Genomic DNA, 19,344 nt, shown 5'->3' with positions numbered 1-19,344 from the left:
TTAACACGAATAAAAACACAAAATAAATACTAAGAATTTGTGTCTGATATGAAACTTTGTGAGATTTCATCTACACACGATGTGTCCGTTCTCAGTGTGTGCGAACTGGATAACGAGTCGCTTCCAAACTAGTTGCTCATATGAACGTGTTCAAGTCAGATTTAAGGTGAACACAGAAACTCTCCAAGTGAAGAAACAATTACACAGAAACAAACTTTTTTAACTTTAAAACGTTGGCTTCTTTTGTTAAACCAAAAAAAATGGTTATTTCTAAAAACATATTTGAATATGATGTAAGATATCATAAAAAGTATAATTTTTTTTACAGGCACCCAAACGCAGGTATCCTTTCGGCAGAAGAGACGATTTTATAACTTTGTCACGTCTAAAAACCATTTGTTTTAAGTTTTATTTTCTGCATCCAACAAATTCAGGAGTCCTCTCCCGATGCAACACGCTCAACTCTTCATCACTTCACCTCTCTTCATCATTTCGTACTCTTCTAACCCACTATCTGAACACATCTGACCACCATACAACACACATTAAAATACAGTATGGCAATCTGCAAGTTATGCTCATTTATTTACACTAAAACCGATCAATGTACAGTACAGGTTTTTGTAATTGTAATATAAGCACTTTATGGTGTGATATCTCTAACAATATTGACAATATCCTTCAAAATAAATTGCATGAAACCAGAAAATAATATAGCACCTTTGCAATAATGCCGTTAGGGTCAAACAGCTGTGACCTCTGAGCCAGAAGCTGTTTCAAACATGCGTGTTTCAAATATGTGAGCTTTTTTCTGTGTGTAGGATTCATCTCTTTTCCTAATCCATTTTAAATACTAGATATTTACAGTACAGAGCAGCAGTGTCTGTATGAAGGTGTAACTGCCTCAGAGGCAGAACTACTCAGTCTGGTTCACATCTAGGGCAAAGCGTACGACTCCGCTGCTCCTACGCGGCTCGGCTCTTTCCAGTGGTGGTGATGGTTCTCCTCCAGCAGCACCCTGGGAATGATGATGACTGGGTCGGAGAACCTCGTCTTTAGCATCTCTAGGAGGCAGCACATGGTTAAGATACCAGAGAAGAAGAAGGAGACAGAGAGAGAGAGAGAGAGAGAGAGAGAGAGAGACACACGATGAGGCATTTTTCTCAGGTGAACAACAGCATGTGACTGGGTTGAGTCGAGCCGAGCACCCTGTGACCGTCATTTCAGAGGCGAAGATCAGACTTCTGTTTTAGGGATGAAAACTCAAGTTGGAGACAAAGATGCAGCAACACTGCAGGATTCTTTTTTTTTGTTTGCTTGCCATTGATATTGCCTCATAATGATCTTGTTATGATTTACCAGCTAAAAAAATCTTGAAATACATAGTGTGACTTTGAAAACTTGACTGGACTAAATGGATACAGATGTAAAATGAAGTGTTTAGTCTATTTCTAATGATGATCAATACAGGCCATTGGCTTTAATTGACACTTTGACCCACTCAGTTAATCTCAGTGACGTGAACTACAGGATGCCAATAGTGCAATGAGGGTCTCGGGGTGTTCTGTGAAAGAAAACTACAGGATGCAGATACATTATTGGGAAATCTAAATCATATGTGAATGGAAATCAATTAGCAAATTGCAAATTGGAGTGAAGATCTTGAACATGCACTTACAATTTCCTTTGAACAGTCTCTTTCCAAAGCAGAGCCACTTCCCTCATTCCACTTGTACTTACCCCAGGTGAGTCCATCTCATATCCATGCTAAAGCTCAACAGATATTCTAGGTACAGTGCAAAATCTAGACCCAACAGAAAATCCGATTGCAGGTCCAACAGAAAACAGTGGCAGCATGCTTCAGAATGAAAGAAATGATCCTTATAGTCTAAACACAGTATGAAAATTTAAACCAGTATTACATGTGTGAGGAGGTGACCTCCACTCTCCCTCCTGGGTGGATATTTCAAGTCATGCAGGTTGTTTTGAACCATGAAGAGCGGCTGCGTCACTGCAGCTGACTGTGATGTTGGAGATGACTGGACTAAACCTGTGGCCTCCTTAAGAAAAGGCACCTTAAGGAACCTGGTATGTAGGATGTGACAGCAGGCAGTCAGACAGCCCCATTCACCCCCTCCCACCCCTTACTCAAGTGTCCATATGGAAGAGAAATACAGAAGGGCTATGACCTGAGGAGTGGACCAGAAATAATGTGGTGGTTCACCAGAAAAAACAAAACTGTGCCACTGTAATAGAAAAGAAAAGTAAATAACAAACTCCATGAGCATGTATGAATGGGTATGAGTAGCATTTGTGGATCGCAGTCTATTTTTTTTTCTTTAGTTGCTCTCGTGATTGGTTACCTGGGATTGGGAAGTGCACAGCCCCACAGGTGTTGCTTTAGAGTCTGCACCCAGCCAATATCTCGGATTGGCTGGCAGAGTTGTATGTAGTGGTACTGTTTTAGCACAACCCTTCAAATGAATCAGAATGTCACTCATTAGCACACAGGAAATTGGACACAGCATCATCCAAATGTGACATCCTCAAATATTCAAACCATGACACCAGACTATAGGATGAGAAAGCAAATGTCATATCACACATTTCTGGTTGTTTTTTTCACATTAAAGAGCATCACTAATACATGAACTTGAGGCATAAAGAAGCACATGACATCTTATTCTGGAATAAGTTTCTGGACATCCTTTGACATGCATGTTGCTCTAGAAGTTGGATGAGTTCTTGGAATATATTGAGACAAGGTGCAGGAATAATATATTCTTCAGTTCTCACATGAGGGCAACATGCAGGGCCTGGACAGGATGTCAGAGCTCATGCCAGAATGCGGTGCGATCTTGGATAAGCATAGAAAGAAGTAGTGAGAGCAAAAAAATTCTCTTCCATGTGGATTTATTTAAAAACAAAATGTTTTCTGTCTCACAAAGACAAAGACTGGGACAAGAGAAACACTGACAGATACCTGCAACCACTAATCTTCTTAACAAAATGAAGAAAGAAGACACTGCTTTTTCTGCTTTTTTGCATTTATTTGTAATGTTTCATTAAATATGAGCAAGCAGATAGAAACACAAGCACGTCACAGTCAATTTTCTTTTCTTTTTTTTCTTCTTTTTTCTTTTTTTGCCCAAGACAAAACTTTCTTTACCATACTTTCTATCCTTATTTGCCTAATACTCACAAAGATAGCACCAGGTGTGTGGTGTGTGCTAAGCACTGTGTACATTTACTGCTCCTGCAAGCCCCCTCCTTTGTGTTACACGACAAAGCGTCCCCCCAACCAAAGGCTGCGAAATGCTAATGAGTTGGGCCTTCACTCCTGACGGGGCGCGTGCTCGGCTTGGACAGACATGGTGGTTTGCAGTGATGGTTGCTGCTGCGTCAGACACCACAGAAAAACAGAGACTCGTCCAATCAGAATGGAGGGAAGGAAGCAGAACCAATGAGAACAGGGAGGTGTTTTGCGTGGGAGTGGAGCACACTGACGGGTCGACCCATGATAAGACTGAACAGTGCTCTTCTAAGCCCAAAAAACAGGCGTCTCTATACGTACATATGCTAAGATTTAGAGAAAACAGCTGGATGCTTTGGCTCTAGCCAACATGTAGCCCTGCTATGATATTTATACACAAATATAAGCTTTATATACAAAGGAGGTTATAATTTGTTTTAACAGATAAACAGTCACAATACAACTTACTTCTTGTTCCCTTTTCTTCAACACATCTCACTGAGGAAATCTGGATTAAACCAGAAGTTAAAAACAGAGGCTTTACAGCTTGTTTTGGTTTTGCTTTTGCTGGATACAAACACGGCTCCAACATGTTGAACCTGCCACACAGAGCCGAAGTAGATCCAGTGTGGAATCATCTTTTTTTTTTTTTTTCAACAACCTCAACCTCATCAAACCAACTTACTCTTCATACTTTCAGCCTGGAATCTGGGCAAAACGAGAAGATGACACAGAAGGTGAAGTTATTGGTTTATATAAGAATAAAATACTGAATCTAAACTTCTCATGTTAACAAATGGCGGTGGATCTTTTGTGATTTATATGAATAGTGAATCTGTGCTTCATCCATAAAGCTCCCTCTTCAAAGGTGATGTGGAAAGTGCTGTTAAGCAGCAATATGAGCCGTCTGCATGTCGTCCCATGGCGGTCTAATCACATTGGTTACGGTCACCCTGGGCAGAGTACATTTCAAGAAGAGGAGGCGTGTGTTTCGGCGCAGGCTACTGCAATTGCATAACTGTTGTGAAGCTTGTTAATAAAGATAATATGTGATTACACAATATATGAATTATGGTTGTTGAGACTGACTGCTCTGCACACAGGGAATGATAGACAGAATACAACTCAACACAACATCTATGAACTCATCGCTCTCTGGTTCTAAAAAATGTTATTACTCTAATGTTAATAATGACATTAGGACTGCGTGACTGTGTTATCTAATTCAGCGGGACTTCTCATCTGCTATGCAAACGACTGGTGTTTAATGCATAATCAGTTTAGTGTGACCCAGATGGTTTGTTGGCAACAAACTGGGTGTTGCAAAATAACCTTGAGTGAACTGTGTGAGTCGGTTTCACATGAACAAAGGAAACAAACTGGGTGTTTTACTTAAGATGAAATAATTCTATATGTATCTTATAAATGAGACATTGAATTGCTAAATCACATTTAACAAGGTGTTGCCCAACACACACTGAGCCCTGTGAGCTCTACGTGAACAGAGGACAGCAGGGGAGATGACAGAGCAGGTACAAAACAAGCTGTGGATCAGACACTCATGACTAAACCAAGCGGGACATTTATCAAAGATTTTCAGATTTGATGTTAATTTAGAAAGAGCAGGGACCATGTCCAAAGTGCCAATTGGATTATCTTTATTTCATAAAACCAAAAAAAAAAAAACAAAAGAAGGAAAAAAAATCCTTGATAAATTCAACAAAGCAATCTGCTCAGCTGATCAAAGCCAACCCTTCAGAATTGCTTGTTTGTGGGCCCATGCAACAAGAGCCATCCATTGGCTAGCCAGGCAGCCGGTAGCCATGGCAACCTGGAGATGGAGGCGAGCAGAGTGGGGGTGGTGGGTGGCATCAAATGGCGGAGGAAGAGGACGCTTCTACCCACTCGTTACAATAGCGATCTAACATAGCGTGAGGCAGGCGGAGCGATGACATGTCATGTCGACATCTTATTCTAGTGCTATTGTACAAACGTAGCCAAGAGGTAGTGAGAGGACAGAGAAGAATGAGTGGATACTGAGAGACTGAATAAAGAAGAAGAGAAGCAGAAGAAGAGACCGGAGGGGGAACAGAGACGAAAGAAGAGAAAGATGAGAATGATGAAAACCTTAATTAATTTTGCAGCCTCTGAGTCTGATTTCCCCCAGAAAATAAGAAATAAAAGGAGAAGTAGTGCTTAATGATTTTTACTCTTTTGCCTCAGCCAGTTTGTTGTTCATCTCTTTACTTTTCTCCTTGTCCCCCACCGCCGGCCGGTTCTCGGGCTGGTTCTCCGAGGTCGTCTTCTTGGAGCCCTTCAGCGCGGCGCTCTGCTTATCTTTGGCTTTCTTCACTGGCTTGCCCTGGCCTGCCGCTGTGGCTCCAGACCTTTTGGGTTTAGAGCGAGTGGCACTATATCTGTCAACCTAAGGATGTTGGATAGCGGAAATCAGATTGCTGGGTTGGCCAGTAACTTCCAAAACTGTGTTGTGTGATTTTACAGCATTACAGTAATTTTATCAGCTATCCCCTCCCTACATACATTTTTAACCACACTACAGTTAGACAGGTGCGTTCTCACCTGTTTGGAGGGTTCTATATAAGGTTCGCTGTACAAACTGCGTATCCTCCTCCTCTCCACGGCCTTGTTGTCAGCTGACCGCAGCGGGGCTTGTTGCCCCTTGAAGGTGGCACTGTAGCTGGTCTCTAGGCTGGTCTTGTCATCCGGAGGCAGGTACTGGGACTTGGCCCGGATCATCCTGGTGGGCTTCACATCTGTGTAAGCCTTGAATTCAGTTCTGTGTGGAAAGAAGGAAGTCAGCTGTAAAATCTACAGAGCTTTAACACCCATTAACAGTGACAGGGTGACAAGTTACCTTCTGGGTTAATGATTTCTGTAAATGCTGGTGTTAACAGGAAATGTTAAGGGCTAACTGGAATAGTTTTAGCCTGAAAGGTCTGACGTTAAAGAAATAATTTGACACATGGGGAAATATCATGCTGAGACTTAAATGAAGAGGTTTGATATCAGTCTGGAAATGGTTAGCTTAGCTTAGCATAAAGACTGGAAGCAGAGGGAAACAGCTAGCAATGAAGGAAAAAAAAAACCCTGGTTGTCTGAAAAACAGGAAGTCACTGAACCTGGCCAAGGACTAATCTCGCACCGGTCATTCCCTAAAACAACAGGCATCAGTTAACGCTTTGGTTTCAATACTTAGCCCTTAGCTATGTTAGGCTAACTACCTATTGGCTCTAACTTCATTATTTGTGTACAAAGAGCAGCAAGAAAGCAAATAAGCAAAATTTTCCAAAAGGTCAAACTACTCTTTTAACACCAATAATAACATTTCCTGCCTTCAATATTTCCCCATCACTTATACTGGTTCATGCACATGTATCAATATATTGCTGATATAATTGTCCATGTGCAAACCAGATATTACTTTGGGTCTTTGATGTGTGTGTGTTGCTGTATTTCCTTGTTGACTGTCTTGTTGCAGCATCATTTACAGAAAACCTCTACAAAAAACACATATTACTTTTATTGTAGGCAACATAACACCTTGTTTATAATGACTGTCAGGAGAAAATAGTGGTGCATTACTACTGTAGAGCAGAGTATGTCTGTAAGAGGGAGGAGGTCTGCACCACAGTCTGATGGTGTGATATTCTCTAGTCCTCACGCAGCACTTCTGAAGAAGGTCAGCGGTGTGGCAGCAGCCCTGCAGCATGTATCAGCCTCCTCACATTTAAAGCTGAACCACAGAGGACAGCCGCAGCAGCTCGATACCAGGTGATTATTAAAATCTTTCACTTTAATATAGCACACTGAATCACTCTCTCTGCTTTACGTTTGATTTTTCTCTGCAGTGTAACTATATTCCCTCAGCATTACTCGTCCAGTCATTTGCACCAAACCACCATATGTTACAGATACAGAAATTACTTCCATTTCAATTATCGACGCAACTGTAAAGGTTATATTCATGACCAATTAATCCGCTGTGTCGTTTAGTCCATAAAATGAATTAAAATAGTGAAAAGCAAATCACAATTTTCAAAATTTTTCAAAGCCTTGTTTGTTTTGTTCGACCAACACTTCAAGAATAAATACATTGAGTTTATGATCACATGAAACAAGCAGCAAATCCTCACAATGAAGAATCTGTGTCCAGCTATATCACTGTCATAAAAGAAAATACTGAAATTCTTATAGGGATGGTTGCCCGTGCTTCAGAAAACAGAAATCTACTATGGGACTAATAACAATATGTTGAAAATATTTTTATGCTGCTCTATTGGCCGCTATTTTTTGTTTTCGCAGTCTGTCATTTCGTTCTTTACTTCCTGTCCATTGTACCTTGGTATGTGATAAATAAAACATTGAGCTGCTGTTTATTGGCAGCATTGCTTATACCTGAAACATAAAATACAATTCAACAACTTAATCTCAACGAGACTTTTACCTGCACCACTGTTCAGAAAATGTAAAGATGTAAAATAACAAAGGTAACAACAAATGAGCTTCTGGTTGAACTGGTTGAAGTTGTCACAGTCAAACAGTAAAATGGTTAAATTGTCAATAATCAACAAGAAAAGAGACTCCTGCTTGTGCACATGAGTTTGACCTTGTGTCATCATTCAGGACATGAAACGTTTTGATGGTGTCTCACAGTTCGTCCCCCTGCAACAGCAGCTAACGGCAGCTCTCTGGTTTGGGACAGTCAGTTGACACCTATCAGTCTCAATCACAAACTCTCCGACCCCCAACACAGCACAGTTCAGGACAAACACTCAGAGCCACGCGACTGTAGCTGAGGCTCAGTGAAGAGTCTCTGTTCCCTGTGAACGTGAAGAAGAGCTCCAACATTAGGCAACACTACTGAGTGTGGGCAGAGGAGCAGACGAGGCCGGGCTGCTGAACTAGAGACTCATTAGAACGATTTGTGAGGCCAAGTCTTATAGAAAGAAATCAATGACTGCAACTACAGCAAACAGCCTTGTGATCCAGTTTAATGTAATGTATGTAGCAGGGACAGGGGCATTGATTTTAAATCTTCTAATGTATTATATATTGAGGAGGAGGCTCTGAGAGTAACAGCTGAGTTCAGACCTCAGGCGTTCCTGTGCAGGCTTGTCATGGGAGAGCATGAGGCAGTGAGACGATAAACAACAGACTGTGTGAAAAGGCTCAGTCCTGGATTTATTCTCATTCTGCATTCTCATATTTTTAAGCCTCGGCGCTGGCGACAGTCGCAGCCGGATCCATATTGTTTTCAGGCTGTCCGTCCATCCATCCCATTCTCCTGGACATGATCTCAACAACACCTTGACGGAACTTCTTGAAATTTGGGACAAACATTCACTAAGACTCATGATTAGATTTGGTGGGTCAAAGGTCAAGGTCATGGTGACCTCATAAAAGTTTTGGCCTGGTGAATTCAATATCTCCATAAAGCCTTGAGCGAATTTCTTCACATTTGGTAAAAACATTGACTTGGGCTGTGTCCCTAAATCGTCCACTATATAGTGAGTTTGCCATTTTGTAGTGCTTTCCGAATGTATAGTGAGAATTATTATACTGGACTCCTAGTATCCCACAAAGCATTGTGAAAAGTAGTGTACAACCAATCATTTACTAACCAACCAATATATACCATCATGCATTGCGCTTGTGCATAAAGACAGAAAAACAGTAGAGTCCAAAAGTGTTTTTTCATTTTACAGATGAGCTCACTATACAGTCGTCTGCATTGAACTCTCTGGACAGTGACGAGGGAGTAGTGAATGAGTGAGTGATTTCCGACCCAACCCTGGACTTAAGGACGAACTGATTAGATTTTAGTGGCTAAAGGTCAAAGGTCAAGGTCACAGTGACCTCACTGTGAATGTGATATCTCGGGAAATCTTCAAGGGAATCCCTTCAGATTTGGCACAAACATTCACTTAGACTTGAGGATGAACTGCTTAGACTTTGGTGGTCAAAGGTCAAGGTCACAGTGACCTCATAAAACACTTTTTAGACATTACTCAAGACTTCACACAGCAATTACGACATTCATGAAACTTCACACAAATGGTTAATATTTTATATGGCTCTGGATAAACAGTGATGTAATCTGAAACTAGTTACAGTGATTCTAGTTGTTATAGTTTTGTGGTTGTTGTACCTGTGTTGCTGTTGCCATGATTGCCATCCCTTGAACCACGCAGCTAGCATGGCTGAAATAATGACTGTCACTTAAGCTGCTCTTGTTTCATCTAACCTTTGTGTGTCTATATAATATTATAATATATAATGTCTTTATAATATCAATAAAGATAAGACATTTTACAAAATATTAGACAGATTTTCCATTAAAATTAAAAACTTTCCCCATTTCATCTTCCCAACTATATAATTAGCTCATCCATTTAAACCCAAATTAGCTGTCAGACTCTCACATTTAAGCTTTTCGCGTGTTAAACAAAACCGAAGCGTAACATGTCGTTCCGCCATTAATGAGAAAATCCAACTCTTTCTGATACAAAGGCTGGTGACAGTGATGTGGCTGCTGCACAGAAATCCCTCCAGTGGTGCAGAGGAGAGCTGGAAACCACACAGGCAGCTATTACGTAACAGGACTGAAGTCCACTTTCAACGCTCAGCGGGGCCAAGACGCCTCAGTGCCGAGACAGGTCGTACAACAATGTCCAAGGCCAAGGGTGTAAAGCTCTCACATGACACCACAGGGTGTGTGTGTGTTTGAGAAAGACGGAGAAGGAGACAGATTGTGAGTGTTCACAGTGTGAAACACCGGGCTGTGCTCTCACATAGCTGCTATTCATGAACATATGACTGTGTAACAATACAGCCTGTGTCTCAGAGGTCAGTGTGTACTTGGTACTTGTTTAAAAATGAGTGTTAAGCTACTGTACATCATGGGTTTGAAAAGAGTTTGAGGTTCACACGAGGCTGTTCCATTCAGAACTGTAAATATTGTTGCAGTGCTCGCTGCCTTGGGGAGGTCAGATGTAGGATTTTACTGAGCAACAAAGAGACTAGCAGGTTATTGAGACTGTGAAGCAGCAGCAGGGACTGACGGACTGAACATACTCGCAAAACTCTTCTCCACTATGCCACATTTTATTCACCATGTTTTCAGCCATCTTTCCTTCATCATGGTGGTTTCTGAGTCTTATAGTCACTGCTGTCCGTTAATCAGCTCATTCTAGACACGAAATGTACAAAAAAATCTTTTCCTGGTGGAGACAGAAATTTACAAGAGAAATATTCAGTAGAAAATTCAATCTTTCATCTTAATCTATCGAGTGTGTAAAAATGCTGAGTCTCCAATACAAAGCAGCAGATCCTGCTTTTTCAGCCTTGTAGCTAAGGAGTCATTTTCATACACTGTTCAGTTCATTTTCCTTATTTGTTATATGTTATTGTGATGCAGTCCACCAGTGAATAATAATTCAAACCTTCCATTTTTGTTGAATCTGTGGAAATAAACATTTCAAACAAGCTCCCGGTCTATCTTGTAACTGTTACTGTTTTTTTGTTGCTTCAGAAGAAATTATTCAGCTGAGTCACAGAGGCTCATACTATGTTACCATACTGATACTGCCTGATGTTTTCTGTTGTGTGACTAAAGCTGCTTTGGATGTCTGACCCCTCCGACCCACTGCGGTGGAGGGAAGTGCAGAGAAAGGCCCCGTCACTACAACTAAACACTGGCACTGACAGTGGTGGAACAGCGCCAGGGTACAACATTGCTGAGCTTCTTGCAGCCGTGCTCTGACATGACACAATCTGGACCACGCACCACGGGGGAGCTGTGAAAGAAAAAAATAAATTACTGTTTCGTACTTGTATACCTCCACCAACCAGTCAGGCTGCAGTTTACATCCATGTCTCTCCAGACTCATGTCATATACTGCAGTAGACATTTGAGACTTAATAAAAGGTGCATTTTCATTCTTGAGTTATGGCCAAAAATATGTTTTGTGAGGTCACAGTGGCCTTGACCTTTGACCTTTGACCACAAAAATCTAATCAGTTTAATTCCCTCAAGGCACTCCCAGTGATGGACAACCTGAAAACATGATGCCTCCGGTCGCAGCTGTCATAAAAACAAATGCGTACAAATTTCTGCACAGTGGGTGAAAAATGTCAAGCTGCACAAGTTGCCTTGACACAGTTAGAAGCAGGATGACAGGTTGTTGGCAGGCCAAAGAAAAGCGCCGCTGAGTGGAGTAAAAACATCACATCAAATTGACTTCAGTAAAAAAAATCTGACTGTATTATAAAATCCCTAATACATAATGTGAATCAAACCTTTAATTCTAAGCTGACCCGTCTCCAACAACTCCCAGGAATGTAAAAGAGCGTCAGTAAGAACATAAATAGCACATAACCTGCTGAACATCATTAAAATATGAACAATTAACTCTGATAGTATTCAGAATTTACTAAACTCTATGTCAATCCATCCAACAGTCACTAAAAAACAAAAAAAAGATCAGCCTCTACTGTTCTGTACGTGTCCCACATCCATCCATCCTTGTAGATCACAATAAATCCTACATGTCACAGCGATGCCCCATGCCCTCTAATGATAAGGTACAACACACAATACTTATAAAAAACAAAAAACTGAAATGACCATTTTTCACAATTTTCTGACCTTTTACAGACGAAGTGAATAATTGATTGTTAAAATTTTTATTAAATCAGTCAGGACAATAATATCTAGTTGTATCTCATGCCTAATAGTGTGTATGGATGCTGAGGACTATGGAATTTGTGTGTGACTCTGCGTTGGGCTGCACTTTGAAATCCTGTAAACCATAAATACATCTGAGCATTTCTGAGACAAATGTCTGTGCAGACATCGCTGACAGTGGCCTCAGTGATTCTGGCTCTAATTCCACACCAGTGCTGGCCTCAGATAAAGGGCTGGCCGCCTTCTCTCACAGTATTTCCAGGGAGTCAATCTGCCCACGCACAGTTCTGTAGCTCCACTTCCTGACAACGGGTGTAAAGCTTCTGGTCAATAGTCCCTCCTGGGATCAGTTGGCCTCATCTCTATCTCACAGCCTCCCTGTTGCTTCTTAGGCAGTGGCTGAGTGGAAACAGCACATTGCAGTATGTATGGGAATATTGCTGGTTTCAGATTTTACAAGCATTCTTGGTATTGTGAGTAATAACTGTCAGTAACAGCTCATTTCCATTCAAACAACAACCAGTTTATCACAAAGCGCAAGTTTTCAGTTACTTACAATGTTTCAGAGTTTGGTTACAACTGAAAGTTTAATTGGGTTTCAGCATCTTACATAAATCATTCATCTCCAGAATCAAATCTGAGGATATTTCCTTGTGAATTAACTGTAATCAGATCTGATAAAATCAGATTAGATTGATTACATAAGACAGTTAGCTTTAGCTGGCATAGCTCTGAATGGATGCAACAACTGATATCAGCTGAGATTTTAGGATTACATTATGTGGAAACACTGCACAAACTAAACCACACTGGGTTTTACTATCAAAGCAGAAAAAAATCAAAGGAGTTTTTGAAAAAACAAATTATCGTGGGACCTTTGAGATAACAACCCGCCATCTTTACAGTTTCTCTGTCTCAGCGCTGAAGCAGGATCGTTGTTTCTGCATTCACTGCTTGTCAGGAAAACATGAAGCTTTGCAGGCTCTCTAAGAGGATCATTTTTTAAATCCACTGAATCCACTGGCCTCTTTGCAGTGCGCTGTCTGCCACTGAAAAATGCTCCATACGTTCTGTAAACGTGACACAAAAGACAAACTCATTCTGAGTTTATTGAGCATCCTTATATGACAGAGGGAGGATTTTGTGTGCGCAGGTGAGAAACATGAGAGGAGAAAATCAGAAGAAGAAGCTCCTGAGATTGAGCTGCAGTGAAAAATGTTGAGCGATGATTCGTGACACAAATCAAAATAAAAAATTCATGCCTCGTCAGTATCTCTCTGCCTCTCTGAACTCAGCGAACCACCTCAGAGATTACACTCCACTCTCATTTGTCATTCTCATTAATTTGCTTGATAATTAATTTTGCTCTTTAAATGTCATTTATTAGACGCTACACATCCCATAATGCAGCAAATAACCCTGACAAGATGAAAAATGGCCTTTGTCTTGTACAGCAGTCCTGGTAGCAAGAAGAAAACACTAGCAAAGACTCCAGCAGCTTCTGACTCAGACTCATGACTTATTCTCGTGCAGAAAATGGTATTTTATACATAATGCAGCGGCGAGATGAAGACTGGATGAGACTGGGAGGTTGCTGGGTGCAAACACTGCACCAATTCACGCAAGAAAAGAAATAGCTAACCGTGGAATAAAAGGACTATAGTCGTCTTTGACATTTCCCAGGTGCACTGCAAAAAGAGCCTTTGTGTTCAGCAAACTGTATAAATAAAAGTTTATGAAAACAGCAAGTGTTCTCGTCAGAAAAGAGAGCGGAGGGTTCTATTTTCAGGGCTTCCTGTTTAATTGGCCCGGTGCAAACCAGCACAATGGTGGAGCAGGGCTGGCTCTGAATAGACACTGGAACATGTGCTTCCATAAGGAGAGCTGGTTCCCGCTACAGGGTCTATACTCTAACCATAATTACACTTTGGAGAAAGAGAAAGGTCCGTGGGTTAGGGTTGGAAAGGTTGATTGGCTGATAACAATATGGATTTGATTTTATCAGCCAATATTCTCCTTTTTATAGTTTGTATGTCTTACATTAATCTTTTAAAGCACCCTGAGAGAGATATGTTCAAGTAGGACTTTTCACAGTTGAACAAGACCAAGAGTTTACACCTGAGCAGGTGTGTTTACACACTGTGGTGCTCTGAGCTAAATGCTAACACCAGTGTGCTAACATTCTGACAATGACAGTGCTAATATGCTGATGTGCAGTAGGTATAATGTTTACCAGGTTCACTATCTTAGTTTAGCATGTTAACATACTAGCATTTGCTAATTAACAAGGTAAACACAAGGCATAGCTGAGGCTGATGGGAATGTCAGTAGTGTGATAAGGAAAAGTTTGGGGATTACCACAATTCATTAAAAAATTTAATTAATTCTGAAGATATTTCCCTCATCGGACTGACAGGTGTGATTCTAATGAATGTGATTAGAGTATAAGGATGTGTGTAATCTCATGACAATTCATCCAATAGATGAGACATTTAAAAAAAAAAAAAAGGCATTTTACTAAAAACTAAAAATTTCAACCTTGCTTCGTGAAGATTTTCCATCTGGGGATGTCAGCATGCCACCGAACTTCCTGTACAGAATTACAAGGCAATCTTACAAAGCCCAGAAAGTGTCATGGAGCTGAAAATAACTAATTAGCACAATTTAGTGCAATTTGTTTCAATAATGTGTGTGCACAAATTGCTAATCTGTGCCGTCTTGTTGAGTGTAGAAAACAGCAGCCCCATTCAGTCAGCTGTCAGTTTGACGAACATGACACAAAAGATATTTTTGAAGCGCTCCAAAAACCTGAAGCTGAGGTTTATGAACTGGATGATACTCGCACTTTCAACAAAGTCTATTATCCTGTAAAATATAGTTAAAGACAGTGGTGGAGGCAGAGGGTGTGCTGTGGTGGCCGAGGCCACCCCTGGCTACAGTCTGGCCATCACACTTGCCTCCCCACATGCACCATATAATAATTGATTTTTCTCTCATGTTTCTTATTCCCCCACAGCTCTGAATAAATAGGAATTAATAACATAAAGGAGTGAAAATCATTTGCTTTAAGGTAAAACAGCTAAGTCAGTCTGTGTGTTCATGTTTACTGCAGCTCTCTTGTTGTATACTGTTTGACAGGACGTGATTAATGCATGTGTCTAGTGCTATGATGATCTTACTGTGATGTTTGGTAGCTGTCAATCATAATTAAACTTAATACATAGTACAGAAGCTTTGGAAGCAAAAATTTACTGGAAGTAAGAACAGGAACAAGAAACAAGGAGATTCAGATAGAAGTTGACCACAAGTAAACATCATAATCTGACCACTGAACAGCTCCAGACCACACAAAGAAACCTGAACCAGATTCAGATTTGTGTCCCACTCCAAAGTGAGAACTGGCCTCATACTAGCCAGGATCTCAAAAATAACTCAAAACCCACATATCTCAGTCCAAGATCAAATCATACACAAAGAGACGAATCACAAGTGATGGTCTGACTCATCAACAAAAGGACAGACAGACATGGCTACCAGCATGGCTTAAAATAAACTAGTCAGGGGTCTTTGGTGTCATTGTTTCTTAGCTACCTCAAACATGTTGGCATTTCTGCATTGCTCTTTTGTTGTCTCTTATCTGATAGTGATATATGAGTAGTCAGCTACGACCGGCCCCAGCAGAGAACGTCTTCAGACAGCACATGAAGCAAAAGGGAAGGTCATTCTTAGTTTATGTATAAAGGTGAATTTACTTCATGGTCTGTTTAACAATTTCTTCCAGGAGAGAAACATATCAATCAAATCACTACAATAGGACATAAAGTAATGTTGACGATCTATTGTATATACTGTATATTATAAAATATAATATATATATATATATATGTGCATGTATATCAGACCCCAGTTTTGTTTCATTTTGATGATAAATGTTATGATTTCAATGTTTTTTTCACAGCACTTCTCACTCATCACTTTATGTAAGTCAGTACAAAGATGGGAAATGACTCAATATTTAGTTATTATCCTCTACGAGAACCTTACTGTGATGATATGATCATCGTGCTTTGTTGTTTCTCAAATTCTCTCATTCAAATGAATGATTCCAACATTTGTTATCAAAGTTTGAGATTTGTGATGAAAACACAGTCCAGTGATGTACAGTATATAAATAATCGGATAAATATATTATATTGTGAAATTGATTCCAACAATAGTGCACAGACCTAACTGAGGCATCAGACTCTGATGGTGCTCTACAGTGATGCATCATTCTTCGATAATGTAAAAGTGAAAGCCGAAGTAAATGTGTATGTATTTACGTGTGTGTGTGTGTATGTGTGTGTGTGTGTGTGTGTGTGTGTGTGTGTGTAACTGTGTGTGTGGTATTAAGCCACAGCTGACCTGCTTTGAGTCTCTGCTGGCAGAGGAAAGCTGAGGGTTGACTGGGCTTCTGCTTGTCACTGTGCAGCCATTTCATGCCATGTGGGGGAAGAGCGCCCTGGGCTGCACCCTGAGGTCCGCTCAACAACAAAGGCATGGCAGCAGGGCACCAAACAGCTGTAAACTCACTCTCTGATCTCACATTGTACCATTCACCTCTGCCTGCCAGATCACACTGCGGCCGGGCGTCCTACAATCCTGAGCCAAAATATAAAAACCTGCATCCTGTAAAGTGACTGAATCAAACTAAATGTTTAAGAAATTATAATAGTCAACACAAATAATGAGATATGACTCAACAACAAGATAAAGGCTCAAGTGTGACACCATATATCACATCGTCCCCACTCTCATCACCAGCCTTCACAGACGTAAATGCGACCTGTAACAAGGCAAACAAACAGTGAGTGTGATGTGACGTGCAGTTCCCTTCATCCTGGTGATCATTGCATAATAGGACAGAGATTAACCTCATGGGCCTAAACATCAACAGTGTTTGACAACAACTCCACCTTGGCCTTTCCATTTAATTCAATTATCTTTCAGTTGAGAAAATAAATGTTGATTGCTCTGTGATGAAATGTAAATGAAATTTGGCTCCAGCTGGTTCTTGATACCCAACCCTCACTGTGAGGAGAAGTCTTGAGTCTTCGTCTTTGATTGGTGGTTGGTCGCACGAAAAAAAGAAAAATCAAACTCCACAGGAAGCGATGACTCTCAGTCAGTTCAGTTCGTCACAGACAGTGACGGTGTGATTGTCGTCGTCTTATGGACTACACTATGAATATATTTCTAATACTTTCTTTACAATATCAATAATTCATTGACTATGTTTCTCCTGAACATGCAATAGTCTCAGTTAAATGGATGAGACATGGAGAAAAAGGTTTAATAACAATATAATGATTAGGAATTATTTGTTTAAGGCCGGTATAGCGGAGGATGGGAAAGTTAGTCGACTTCTACAGTGCAGCATCCACTGCACAAGCCAGTGAAAATCATCTTGTATGAATGTGAAATATTACTTGGGCGAAGTGGTTAGTCACTCTGAGTTCAGACACTGAGTTTGCTGATACACAGGTTCACTAAGCGCCAACGCCAATAATCAGTGAAATGAGATGCAACGTCATAACAACATTGCTTCTCAGCCCTGGACCTCAAATCATTTTCTGATGCCCCTGAAAATATAAACAGCCACAACATATCAACATATCATAAAGGTGCAATGAGTAGTCAGCTAACGCTTGAACTACCAGTGGATTAGGAAAATCTTTGGTCGGGTGCAGCCCCTTTCTTCTGGACAAGGTCCCCTATTTAAAGGTTTGTCCATGGACCTCCAATAAACCGTCATAACTATGACAATTGTTCAATTATTTGTAGACTTTTGGTTATTAATGGCAGATACCAACCCCATAGTGTTATTTTAGGGTACTTTTAAATTTTGTAGGGTGATTGTAGAAGGTCCCAACAGTAGACTATGTAAATAAAGATGGATAGGACTTTACTTTTTGAAAAATAAGACATAATGTTGACCCCTCCTCCCCACCCCAGTTATTTTCATACAGTCTCTGTTTTATCTGACAACAGATTACTTTTGTAGATATACATTTATAGTGTGTAAAACCTCTGGGTATTGGTCTTTTTCTTAATTAAGTGAATGAATGAAAGTCTGATTTATACGTATTTCGACCCCATGACCCCTTCATGGACTCCTGAGGCCCCTAGGCTCCCAGTGACAGGCAGTGTATGAACTCACTTGTAGGAGCTGTCGGCTGTGATCTCCTCTTTGATCTGCCTGTTCACAGCATCCGCGGCCGCCCGCCCTTTGCCCTCTCCTTCCACCTTCACGACAACTTTCTTCACCCCCTGCTGCTTACTGGGCCGTTTTTTCCTCTCTTGTCCCTGGAGCAGGTCTTTCTCCTGCACCTTGTCGGCAATAGCGCTCTTCTCCACGCCGCTGTCCACATCTGCCTGCGCCACGTGCTGTTTCACGTGTTTGGACTTGTCCGGTGCACGGTCGTCACCGCAGGTGGTCGGTGGTTTGGGTATCCAGGGGTGGTCGTACCTTTTCGGGATGGGCCAGGGCTTGAAGTCCTTCTGGTACTGGGTCTCGCTGTTGAACGGTGTTTCCGGTCCGTGGTACTCGTTCTTGGGTTTACAGCTCGGTTCGGGTCGCACTTTCCAGTGCTTGAAGTCCTCGCGCATCACCGAGCTGCTCACGCGCTCCTCGGAGACGCACCTTCGCGGCGCGCGTGCTGTTGTCGTGGTGCGCGTTTCTGCGCGAGACGGCTGCGTTTCTATGGCGACCCGGCCCTGGGGAGGGTGGAGCGGCGGCTGCAGCTGGATGTGCTGCATCTCAGAGACGTCCGTGTACTTGGTGAAGACCAAAGGCACCGCAATGTCAGCCTTGTCCAGCTGGTTCCAGAAGCGGGCCATGCAGCACGCCCTGCTGATACAGGGCCACGCCATGGTGAGGGTTGGAGAGCTCCACTACAACACGATTTCCACCAGGTCCGAAACGCAGGGAAATATTTTCTTTGCACCCTGGTATCCCGATAGGAGAAAAACAAGATGTCCGTGTGTCAGGCTGCACGGATGGCTCCAAGACTGTTGACGTTAGATTAGGTCAAGTAAATCCATTATGCTACTACAACACAATGCCATAAATTTTAGTATAAAAAAGACAACAACAACCGCACTGACGTTGGCTCTGTTTCCCTCTGTGTCCGCTCTGTCCCGTATGTCTTGCTACATCACTCCACGGCAAGGCACTGCAAGGAAAAACGGCCCCGCCCGCCTGCTCAGCATCCCTGAGACACCAAACTAGAGCCGAGGAAAATAACGTCAAGTCAGAGAGAATATCAAACGACTTCCGGCTGAAAACCGAACAAACTAAACGCCTTATTGACGCTCAGGTGATAGGGTGTGATAGGGTGTAAAA

General features: G+C 41.5%; 1 protein-coding gene across 6 annotated transcripts; it reads right to left on the bottom strand.

Moving 5' to 3' along the window:
* Window positions 1-566: 566 nt before the first annotated feature.
* Window positions 567-19,261, bottom strand: map6a (microtubule-associated protein 6a). Of its 6 annotated transcripts, XM_056397782.1 has the most exons (6): window positions 19,107-19,261; window positions 18,160-19,010; window positions 5,834-6,050; window positions 5,464-5,678; window positions 2,364-2,474; window positions 567-1,064 (listed from the first exon to the last, which is right to left on the bottom strand). In XM_056397782.1, exons 2-6 carry the CDS (start codon window positions 18,870-18,872, stop codon window positions 917-919), a joined length of 1,404 nt encoding a protein of 467 aa, XP_056253757.1. In that variant the 5' UTR covers window positions 18,873-19,010; window positions 19,107-19,261; the 3' UTR covers window positions 567-916. The 6 variants fall into 6 exon arrangements, with proteins under 6 accessions (XP_056253757.1, XP_056253756.1, XP_056253758.1 ...); XM_056397781.1 differs by having other exon boundaries at window positions 18,160-19,221; XM_056397783.1 differs by lacking the exon at window positions 2,364-2,474 and having other exon boundaries at window positions 18,160-19,220.
* Window positions 19,262-19,344: the final 83 nt, after the last annotated feature.

Source organism: Seriola aureovittata, chromosome 15 (genome assembly GCF_021018895.1).
Source record: "Seriola aureovittata isolate HTS-2021-v1 ecotype China chromosome 15, ASM2101889v1, whole genome shotgun sequence".
NCBI classification, from domain to species: Eukaryota; Metazoa; Chordata; class Actinopteri; order Carangiformes; family Carangidae; genus Seriola; species Seriola aureovittata.
Note: the sequence above shows the minus strand (reverse complement) of the source record. Positions and strands in the feature narration are given on the sequence as shown.